This window comes from Rhinolophus sinicus, linkage group LG02, assembly GCF_036562045.2.
Source record: "Rhinolophus sinicus isolate RSC01 linkage group LG02, ASM3656204v1, whole genome shotgun sequence".
Taxonomy (NCBI): Eukaryota; Metazoa; Chordata; class Mammalia; order Chiroptera; family Rhinolophidae; genus Rhinolophus; species Rhinolophus sinicus.
In genome coordinates, this window is record NC_133752.1 from 76,613,470 (window position 1) to 76,625,713 (window position 12,244).

The 12,244-nt window shown below is 37.9% G+C and overlaps 1 protein-coding gene and 1 pseudogene across 1 annotated transcript in view; one reads left to right on the plus strand and one right to left on the minus strand.

Moving 5' to 3' along the window:
* The window catches only part of GNPDA2 (glucosamine-6-phosphate deaminase 2), a 30,869-nt gene extending 20,907 nt beyond the window's left edge, over positions 1-9,962 (minus strand). The window contains exons 1-4 of the mRNA XM_019741011.2: positions 9,822-9,962; positions 5,479-5,640; positions 1,664-1,765; positions 432-614 (exon numbers count right to left, since the gene is read on the minus strand). Of these exons, the coding sequence (XP_019596570.1) occupies positions 432-614; positions 1,664-1,765; positions 5,479-5,602 (409 nt within the window). The 5' untranslated portion in view covers positions 5,603-5,640; positions 9,822-9,962. The remainder of the gene's footprint in view (positions 1-431; positions 615-1,663; positions 1,766-5,478; positions 5,641-9,821) is intronic.
* LOC141570004 (sphingosine-1-phosphate phosphatase 1-like) lies at positions 6,245-9,973 on the plus strand (annotated as a pseudogene).
* The last annotated feature ends 2,271 nt before the right edge of the window (positions 9,974-12,244 follow it).

Below are 12,244 nucleotides of genomic sequence, written 5' to 3' on the forward strand. Positions count from 1 at the left end.
CATTTAAGTGACCAAAGAGAAATACTAAAACCCACTTGTTCCACACGTGAACTTTTAGAGATTTGACTCTGTAATTTGATAAGAAAGCTGGGTTGGAGTTTTAAAGAAATAGTACAAGGATAAGAATATCATTTAGGAAAAGAAGCACATCACTTGTAAGATGTAGTAAACTGTCAATTCTAAAAAGATAATGAGAAGACTCTGGTAGGGATTGGGACCTATTTCTCAAGATATAATTTAAACAATTCCAACTTGCAAACTTCAATTATTTTTTGATGAAAATAAAGGAAAAGATCAGTAGCTAAATAAATGGGTATTACAGATAGTCATAGGTGTTCTTTACATTACACAATCGTAAGGTTTTTTTTTTTTAAATTCAAAGCACCTGATCTAAATATTAACAAATGATTAATGACAAATGTTTTACATACCTCCAACAAAAAGATCAATTCCTCCAGCTTCTTTTATTTTCTTTTCAAATGCATCACATTCTGCCTGTAAATCTGCAGCATTCCCATCAAGGATATGAGCATTATTAGGATCTATATCAATATGCTTAAAAAAGTTATTCCACATATAAGAATGGTAACTTTCAGGATGATTTCTGGGAAGTCCTAAAGTTAATAAATAAAAAAGTAATGATTTCCAGAAATTAAAATTTACTTTTTTGATTAAGCCATAAATGCTAGTTAAAATATAAAACCTTTCTATATCATATTCAATTTAAATGCAATTTTATGTGGGATATATGCTTATTACATGCCACACACTATTTTAACCACTGTATATGTATATATTAACTCAATTAATTTGTACAACATCTATGGAAATACTATTATCATTCCCATTTTATAGATGAACAACAGAAGCATGGAAAAATTAAATATTTTCCTAAAGTCACACAGCTCACAGAGGGGCTGGAATTCAAACAGAGAAGTCTAGTTCATGTGCATTTAGTCTCTCTACTCCACTTCTCAAACACACAGAATTGTAATCAATGGAACTGATTTATGTGTTAAGCTCAATATAAATTAATAAACCATATAAATGAAATGTTGGGCCATGTTCCTCCTGTATTCTTCATATATGCTGGAAAGTATTTTGAATCGCAACAGTTCTTTTGCTAACACTTAGGCTACCATCAAAAATGTATTATTATATTTAAATTTGAACATAGCTTATATGCCTCAAAGATCTTTCTAGATAAGCAAGTTAAATATTAATCAATTATAAAAGCTTTCCATCTAGAAATATAGCCTAATACTTGAAAAATCTTTATTTTACTAACACTTTTACACATATGTACTTTATTTATTGTTCCACAAGACTGGTTTTAACTATGCCTTAAGGAAAAATGAAAAAAGAGAATGAGAAACGTGAAGAGATAAGATCAAAGTTACAAGACTGGTAAGTTGCAGAGCCCAAGATGAAGTAGATTTCTAGTCCCATATTCCTTTTATTACATTGTCCTGTCATCACAAAAATGTCATTTTAAAAAAATATAAACTCCCAACCTCGTTACAAGGCTGTACATTATACTCTAGAAAATATAGTCATATTATATTCAAAATATAATTTAAAATCTTAAATATTCTCAAAATATATTCATTTTATTTAAAATATATAATAGATCCAAGTAATATATTCAAATAATACAGCTTACCTACATATTCATCCATGTTAAACGTCTTCACATATTTAAAGGAAATGTCTCCATTCTTGTGATATTCTATTAGTTTTTTATAACATCCTAAAGGTGTACTGCCTAAAATAGATAAAAATTACATTTTCTAACATAACTTAAAAATCTAATTTTAAAAAGGTTTATGTTAACTTTATTCCGTTCTTAATGATATTCTATATTTCTAATTTATTAGGCAATTATTAATTTAAATATGTATTCAATTAACAAATATGTTGAATTAGTCTCTTTTCAAGCTACTTTGCAATTTTAGTAAACTAGAATTTGCTGATAAAGCTGGAAAACTGTCACTAGACATTTTAGTTCAGAAAATTTTTCATAAGTTGTCAGTTATTTGGAATTGATGTTGTATATTCCAAGATTAGAAACTTTGAGAGAACAGATTTGAATTAAAAAACATCCACCTTCTGAGGAAAAAACTTAGAGGATTTGTAGCACAAATGATACATAAATGGTTCAAGTGGTTACCATGTATTAATATCAAAAGGGAAAACAAAGCTAAATTTTAATAGTCCCTGCTTTCAAAACAGACTCTGAAACTGGCAAGGATTAAGTAAGGAACCTTAGCCTTAAGATTTTAACTGGAGCTCCTATTTCTCGTTTTCTGTTATCTTCAGCATGTATCAGTTAAAAAGTAAAATGTAAAATGACTTCTAGGAAAGGGACCTTGGCTTTGGATACTTCACCTGAGTTCCTGATTTACTTGTTTTATAAGTGTAATTCTTTTACATGTTTTATAAAATTTAAAGATGTCTGATACTGCCTCATGATATGGCACAACAGAGATAAATGAATTTAGCCACTTGAGGATGGCCTCCCTTTGTTTTCTGAATTTGCTATCTTTTTTCATTTTAACTGAAGGCTAGATTGCTAGCATTCTATCAGCAGACAACCTGGTCCTTCCAATCCTGGTTGGCGTGTTGATTCTGAATCCACGCACCATCACAAACAAGACACCTGCAGACAAATTTCTACTCAAGTGGCAGGCAGAAGTATGACAGAACTAAACAGTCTCTGGCAAAATAAACACACACACTACACACACACACACACACACACACACACAAAATTCCAGAGTAGTAAAAAAACTATCATTTGAGATGATAGGAAAACAGAAGTGGCTATAAATAATAAATATAGACATATTCAGAGAACAGAAGACTAACAGATTTTCTTAAAGTTAAGCATATGTATTGTTTTAAAATGCAATTAATAATTTAAAATTTATGTGGTCAAATTTTAGAATTCCTTCTCAAAGAACTATAGCCCACCAACATGAAACCTGGCTAAAAGATGGACAAAAATGCTTTTCCTTCTTCCTTCTAGAAGCATAAACATTCTTTTAGTGTCCAGCGTATAGTTATGGGATTCCTTCCTTAAAGATATATAAATAAAAAAGTGAGAAGTTGTTACAATGGTGATGACAAAAAATGCTTTTATTATTTTCTACTTTTTAATCAAAGTGGCTGAAGAAAAAAATGAAAGATATTGTATAGGGTGTACTGATTTAAAAAACTTCATTTTAATATTTGCTTTGCAATACTCTTTTATTAACATAACTAACATTTAGCAAGTGCTTACTGTGATTCAGATAAAACAAAGGTTAAGCCTTTCTATCCTAGAAGAACTCACAAGATGGGGATAGGCAAGTACAAAATAACCGTAACATAAGGAAAACTGTTATAAATAACCTATTAGAAGTCTGGAGAACTATAATGAATCAAAGATAATAGTCTAGCTTGTTGGAAGGATCAAAGAAGATGGCATTTCAACTGAGTCTTGAAGAAGGAGTAGAATTCCTGCAGTCAAGATGGGTTAAGAATAGTTGAGAATAGAAAAAAGATGGGGGAGGTTCAGAGATGACATTTGTATGCCTACCATGTGCTAGATGCTACGCTAGTGTTTTCATACATTAGCTCATGTAAATCTCACAACCTTGGGAAGTTGGCATTATCTTTTCCATTTTGAAGATGGAAGAATTGGGTCAAAAAGATTTAAAAAGTTGCCAAATACCACATGGCAGTGAAGCCAGGGATATAAGAGATTCTGTCTGGTTCCAGAGCTCATAGTTTTCATTATGTAACACGTTAGCAACATGACTGAAAGGAAAGCCAGCAAGTTCAGGCCTATTCTTTGAACTAAAAGCAGACTAATTTGTCTATCATGATTCAGTGTAAGGGAATGGTGGGAATGAGTCAGGGAGGTAGGTCAGGCCCACAGCATGCAGGCCCTTAAATGTCAAGCTGGTTCAGATCACTTCAATATTTACCGAACAGATATTCCTCAGAAATTGTGTGTGGCGGGGGGATAACTACAATAAAGCATATTACTTGCAGTTACAGAAATGTATGCTCAAATTTCAAAAGCATGGATGGGTGGGGCATGATTAACACTGTTAATGGTCAATGAAGGAGGAAAGTAGAAAACATCAACAAAGGTTTTCCAGAGATAGACCCTTGGCAAGTATATTAGTAGGCAGTTATACAATCCAGAGCCAAGAAAGTTATAAATTTAAATACACAAAAACATGTTTAGCACCGCTGGCATTCATGACTCTGAAGCCCTTTCACCCCACACTCAAATTACTATTTCTACATCATAATCAAGACAGAGTGATTAAGTCAGCTAGCCTGAACGTAGCCCAGGTTATCAGTATGCAACCTAATGCAGAGGCCACTGAGGCTCCCATATCAGAACTGTGGTTGCTGAGGAAGCCCAGTACTAGTGTGCACAATTTGTAAAAATCCCTCTTTTCCATTATCATCAAGATCTACTACACTGGACCAAAAAAATAAAAAGCAAAACAACAAACAAAAAAATCAATTTGGTGAGCTAAAGAGTGGACATTCTGCAAGTGGATAAAACATTATGATTGTTACCTTTTATGTAGTTGGCATGCATGGGTGGAGGAGCAGGAGAAAATGCTGTTTAAATAAAAACACACTTGCAGGAACTTTATTTACAGTATACACAAGACTTGCACAGACACTCATACTTGAGCCTCAAAACAGAGTGTAAGCTATTATTATCTTTATAGCTTACGTAAGGAAACCAAGGCTTAGGGATGTAGAACAAATGTCTTACAGTAACCAAGGAAGTAGCCACTCTAATTCCAGGTTCAATACTTTTCTGTGGAAGTCCATGATATCAAATAAAATGCCATAAGATCAATGACACCACTTGGTTATTTTTTTAAGAAAAACCTTAACAGAGAACTAATCCAATAAAATATGTAATTAATGCTCATGTTTATTCTGCCATGAAGAGACACCTCCGAAATTTTTCACTTATAATACTTCTAATAATGGAAAGAAACACAGAAATAGCAAAGGGTTAATATGGGAATATGAGTCCATTAAGGTGAAATCAAGAGGCAACAGCACATACTCTAGATATCTCTTAATGATTGTAAGGTGAATCTACTACTGAGAAATTATATAAATAAAGTGACATCCCCGCCAAAAAACAAGCAAACCAGTACTAGAAACAGGTACAAAAAAATACTATGACCATCACTTAAGGTAGGGTATTTCCTTTTGTATTTTGGAGTGATAGGTGAGCTAGAATTTAAACAAAGAAAATAGTAACAAACTGTGGATACTATACATATGTTTAAGTATACACACACATATATGTATATTATTTATTTCTGGCTTTATATGCTAATATGTTCAGTAATACGGCAAGAAATACACGGAAAACATTTTACTAAAGGAAACTCTTCAACCCCACAACCTTCAGTAACTAAAATGGGAAAAAAAATGGTATATTATTACCTGTTGGTAAACCCAGTGTAAAATATCTGTCCTGTCCAGGTTTGAACTGAATGATGCGATTACAGATGTATTTGGCTGCCCATTCACTAGCCAAGTCATAGTTATCAAGAATTACAAGCCTCATTATGGTGATGCACAGCTTCCAGGGCAAGAAGTTCAGACCTGGGAAAATTCCATTGCAGAACACTTTAAGTAATCTATAGATGCTTAAGTAGAAGTGTAATACACTGAGGACTTGAAAAAGGACATTACTTAAGAAAGACATGCATGTATACAAATACAATCTGCACTTTTAAAATAGTAGTAATAGCTGTTCTCTTTTGAACAGAACTTGGCTTCCAGGTAGTGGGCTAGGTCATTTAAGTACATACAGTAATCATTACAACAATCTTCAGAAGTAAATACAATGCCCGGTTTAAGATGAGGACAGGGACTCACACAATTTGAGATCACACAGTAACTAAGTGACAAAGCCAGAATTCATATCAAGGCAAATTTAATATAGAGACACCACACTGCACTGTTTCTACAAGGATGTTGTTCTATAAAACAAACCTAACAGCAAACAGAGCAGTACTCATTTCTTCATTGCAAGTTAATGATAGTAATGATTACTCACCAACTTTTGGGTTTCTTACTAAAATCCAGAATTCTCCCTATAATGTAATAACCAAACCTGTTTTTATTAAATACGTTTTTATAAAAATGATACCTGCAGTTTTAAAAAATTCCAATCAATATAGAAAGGTACATAGAAGTAAAAAAACAAAAAAAACAAAAACAGGCGGCTGCTGCTGCCCGTGGCGCTGTGCGGCTGCCACCGTACAGGTGCACAGGGGCAAAGGACCGGTTGGGGGCCGCGCCCAGGGCAGGCCCTCACTCCTGCTGCCATCCTCGGGTCCGCAGGGCGCATGGGTACCATTACCATGCCGTTGAGGCAGCACCTGCCCCAGCTGGCTGGCCTCTGCAGAAGCCGCAGGAAGTGGCCTGCTGCCAGCGGATGGGCAGCGTGGAAGCCCAGCTGAGCTGCTTCTCCGTGGCCGCCGCCGACCTGAGGGAGGATGAGGAGGTGGCACCCCTTTCCAGAGACTGTCAGCGTGGAGAGTGGCAACCAGAGGCGTGTGGAGGCCCCCGGACTCCCGGGAGCTACCGTAATGTGTCCCGCCAAGCTGGGCGGTGGTGCCCCCAGCGGCGTGCGGAACCCGCTGACTGCGCTGGGCTGCGCTTCGCCGCGACAGGCGCCCGGCGCCACAACTCGCTGACCCTGACGGACCAGGAGGGCGAGCTGACCACGTGAGCAACTGGCCGCTCTACTACCTGTTCTGCTTCGGCACGGAGCTGGGCAATGAACTTTTTTATATCCTGTTCTTCCCCTTCTGGGTTTCATATCTGGATGCCCCGGTGGGCCGCAGGCTCGTGGTCATCTGGGTAGTGGTCCTGTACCTGGGCCAGCGCACCAAGGACATCATCCGCTGGCCGCCGCCTGCCTCGCCGACCGTGGTCAAATTGAAGATCTTCCACAACTCCGTGTAGAGCACGCCCCTACCCATGCCATGTCCCGCATCGCCATCCCCATTTCCGTGGTCCTCCTCACCTAGAGCCGCTGGCAGGTAAGGTGACCTCTCCTCACCTGAGGGAGTCAAACAACTCGAGTTCTCTTTGCTCTCCACGGTTATTTTAATTTGGCCGTTTCCCTCCCAAACTTCTCTTTCTGCAGGTTTTCACAAGTGCCAGCAAACAGGCCCTTTCTAGGTTTTAACAAAATTCAATGATGGGAGAAACCCAGAGGCTTAACGGTCAAACTGTATTTTAATAGTAATGTCATCTTTCTTAAAACCCAAAGGGAAAATTGTTAAGTAATATATTATCATTGGGCTTTGGTTGAGTTTTTAAACTTAAGTTTTAGTTCCTGCGATGCACAGAATACAATTGTGATTAATTATAATGCCCTTATAATGAATTGTTAGGTAACTGAGATCCTCCTTCATCACAGTATATGGTGCCTTCTTCCAAACTGATTGTTCCAGGAGTAGGTAAAGTTATTAGCTTTACTCTGAGACAATGTTTATAAAACACTAGTATAATACCAAAACGAACACAGTCAGTCCAGGCAATGAAGTAATGAATTTTAAACAAAAGCCACCCTTTATGGAAGTTAATGGAGAATAGCCTGAGTTCTCTTTTTAAGAGGTACGTGGTTGCTAATTTGGTGATAGATGCAAAGTTTATCTTCTGGATTACTGAGCTGTAGTATCAGCTGTTGAGCTACAGTATATTGTTGTGTTATCTTTAAAAATACTTGGTTTTATTCTTAATATTAGAGTTCTTGATCAGATTAGTGGGTTTGTAAAAATGGCAAGACAGCAGCGTCAGTCTGCCAATTTGGGATGAGTTTTTAATGATAAATGCTTTGGATTTTGCCTACTTCTTTTGGCCTCCCAGTTTTTCATGGTCCATAGATTAAGTTTAAAAACTAATTCTTTCTTAAAGAAGCAAAATGTATTCTTAGACTGCTGCCTTGTTTTATCTGTCTTTTGAATTATAAGATTTGTTCATCTTGAAGACCAGTCCCTTAATTTAAGAACAAAGATAATAATTATGGAGGAAAAATAATTTTTAAAAAGGCCCAAATTCTACTACTCATAAATAATTCCCATTATTAGGCATACATCATTCCATATATCTAATGAACTGTATAGAAATATTTTTTTAATAAAAAGTATAACATTTAATTATTCCTGAATTCAACAAAGAAAAAGAAAATAGTGAACTAAAGAAACAGCTGATCTTTGGGGAAGAAAATTTCTTCACAAAAAGGGATTTTAGTTCCTAAAAGAGTACTCTACGGTTAAGGAAAAATGTTATACAAATATTAAGAGATCAGAGTCATTTAAAAACTATGACTCCATTTTAGACAATGTGGATTGACCTATCATGAAAGGAGAAAATTGCATGCTTACACTTGCTGACATCCCCTGATTTCTGTAAGGTGTATTATTTTTATATTGTCAAGATTCATAACATTTACACTATAACCATAAACAGCAGACTTTAGTTCTTAGTTTTACATTTCCACAATTCCTAGATTTTAATTTAGTTTAATATTTAAATAGCTCTGTCACCCAAACCAATTCTTTCACAACTGGCTTCACTTATTACTGTATATATAGTCCGTACCCACACTTTACATACAGTAATGTGTCAAACTCTTTAAATTAACAGGAGTAGGCCTTATTACAATGAATATATGGAATCTAAATGGATCTCAAGAAATTTGGCATAACAAAAAATTATGATCACCATGATCTAGAATTCTGGCATAGTAACAAGAGATAAATAGCATTTTTGTGTTAAAAATACAGATTCCCAGATCCCTCTGTCTAGACAGTATTTCTGAAATGGGGTCCAGGAAATCTGCACTTTTACAAATATCACTGGTGATTTTTACTATGAAGTTAGACATGGAAAAGAACACTATACAAGGTGACTTCCTTGGAAAGAGGTTTAAGTATGTCTCTCAGATCAGGTACAGCAACTTTTCTTTTCCTTTTTTTTTTTTTTTTTTTAACTCTTTGGAATGCTCCGAGTTCACTCCCAGAAGTCCCAAATGAATCACCTCACCCAGAGTAAGGTAGAATGATTTTGACACATTTATTCAGATTTTAAGAATGTGTTTTTGTCAATCCTCAGAGATCCAAACTCCTGTGGTCCTGGCACATAGCACAACCAGAAAGCACTCAAAGAAATGACACAGCACCATACCCTCCCTCATCTTCCTCAGGTGCTGATTCATTTTGAACGTGCATCACTTGGAGAAAGGGCTGCGGAACACAAATCTCAGAACTTTGGAGCGGATGGGAACTTATGCATAACTTAGGTTACACAGCTGAGTCCAGAATGCACACTAGAATCTAGCCTCCCAGAATCCCTGCTCTGGGCTTCTTCCCTACACCACACTGCACGCGGCCTCTGAAGCCCCGACCAGGAAGGGGGCGTGGGGGGCAGGGGCGCTGGATCCCGACGAGGGGAGAGAAGCAGCAGAGAAGGCCGGGCTGCAACCCCCCTCCACGGAGAGCCTGCTGGGCCCAGCCCCTCCACAAACTATAACGAAAACAAGTGAGGATGACACGAATTTTTAACAAGTGTCAGGAGAAAGCCGATAACGAGGGACCAGGGAAGACCCCTCCCGGAGGCCCAATTCCGAAGAGGACCACCAGCCAAGTTTAATGCCCCCCGCCCATAGGGTCCCAATCCGCCCCGGGTTCCGCTTCCCCGTCTCGGTACTAAGACCAGCCGGGTCCCCCACCCGGACTCCCCTTCTGGGCCCAAACCCCCAGACTCACCTGCTGACCCAACTGCTCTTCCGAAGCTCAACAGCGCGAACCACCAACGCCCAGCAAACCCGGAACGACCCCGGCTGGCGCGTGGAGCGCTAAACCCAAAGACCCGGATGCAAACCGAGGCGCAGAAGGGAGGCAGCGCGACCTGCTGGTGATGCGCATGCGCTTACCTCTGGCTCGCTGGAGATGCTGCAGAGATCTGTAGAGTTCCCTGAGGCAGGATGCCTTTCCTACAAGGGAATCTCCAGTTTCTGGGCCATCGCTTTGCTGCTACTCTTTTTTCATCTCTCAGAGGTTAAACTGAGGTAGATTCTTTGGGTTTATGAAATTTAAAATGTAGGACTACAATGCTCATATATAAGCATACCTTCTTTTGTTGTTCCCCATAATGGCAATAGTTCTGCCCTCTACCACAAGCAATTGAATTGTCTACTTTGCAAGCACAATGACAGCTAAGCACCTTTTATTAATAAACTAATCAAACAAAGTTAAGTTTGTTAAGTGGTGCAGAAAGGCAAAGGGAAAACTTGGAGCAGCTCAGTTTGAGCAAACCTAGATTTTAACGGGATATGGCCTTGTGCTAAATGATTCTGGAAAAGGGTAGAAGAAACAGAATCACAGGTCTTTGTTCAGGAGGGGAAAGGAAGCAAGGAAGCAGGCTTGGGAAAGTGAAAGCAGCAATCATGCGAAGGATTGTGTGGCCTCACTATGTCCGATTAGGAACAACGTTTAGAGTTCTGTTAGGAACCATACAATCTGTTACTAGCACGGAGTGACAGGTAGACTCAAGGTCCTGTTTCCTTGGACACTACCAAGTTAAGATTAATGTGAAAGGTAGTGTCCTCAAACGCCTTATCTATGAGTATAGTGCTACACCTGGGTTGCGTATCCAGCCAGCTTCTCTGGGTCAAATGATCCCCCAAGTTTACATTCTTTAGCCAAGAGTCGTATGCTCCATTCTCAATGATATGACTTCAAACAGCAAAGTTTCTCATTAACTGATATTAGAGGCCAAGGTTTCTTAGCATTATAGCCTTGAATTAGTTTACAAAAGTAGTTTTTAACACCTTCCCAGTACTGTAATGTATCATCTAACAAAAATCTATTGTGCATCTACTGTGGTCAAAAAGACTTACAAGTAATAAAAGGAGCTTTGTAGGGAATATTATCGGAGCATAGTGCGATATTTATGAAATGTATTCTTCCTCAGTGGGTTTACTTCTTTATGAGTTTCTGACACTAGCAAAGTAAGTTCTGCTTTGTAAGTACTGACTATTAATTATGCTTTGATTACACTTTATTATGTCTTGTCTGCCTTTTCTCTAAATTGGTCCATGCAATCCATATGCCATGCCTTTGTACCAAGATTAAAGCAAGTAGTTACTGCAATCAAAAGCAAAATATTGAATATTAAACAGAAAAATTGTTTTCAAGAAGGGCAGGGACATGTAAGCTGAGTCATTCATTTGTCCATTCAGTAAACATTTACTGAGACCCTCGTATGTACCAGACACCAATATGAGTAAAACAGAAACACAATCTTTACTCTTAGTGAACTAACAATTTTCTGGGGTTACACACATCACCCAATAAATCCTAATGAGGCAAAGTAGTCGCAGTCATGAGACTCTAATTGAGATGTTCTTTTATGTTTGGGGATGACCTGAGCATAGGAAGGACATGTGTCATCTTCTCCAAATAGAGCCCCAAGGAATGGCAAGACTAATAGACAGGTCCCTGAACAGAGGTTTTGGATGAAGTGTTTCATAGAAAAATTTTAACAGGCTGTCACTCAAGGAAGGTGACAGACTTACAGTAGCATAGGAGAACTAGAGTAGTGGTGGCTTTGTAGGTGACAGGAAAATATGCCTGATGACAGCCCTGATCTACTACAGGTCATAGAAGCATCGGACAGCAGTCATACCCTGTGATCCTGAGTAGCTGACATAGAGCTGCAGTTAATTGACCCAGAGCCTGAAATAGTGTTTCAGTCAATATGTATCATACAAATGGAGGACAATGGACAAAGGATGTTTCAGCAGATACCGTGATTCCCCAAAAATAAGACCGGGTCTTATATTAATTTTTGCTCCAAAAGATGCATTAGGGCTTATGTTCAGTGGATGTCATCCTGAAAAATCATGCTAGGGCTTATTTTCCGGTTAGGTCTTATTTTCGGGGAAACACGGTACCAGTGGGATACTCATGTATGCTTATGAATAAAAACCACAGGAAAAGATACCTATCTATTGCAGTGGATGTCAGAGAAGAGAAAAGGATCCCCAAACAGATGTCTTTGCTGATATAGACACCAATAGCCTCCTCAACTTAGATATCATCCTGAGCTGAAGGACAGGAAGTGGGGTACACAGAAATAACAGAATTTATATTTGAAATGACTAAGAAAACAATAAACAATTAAATGA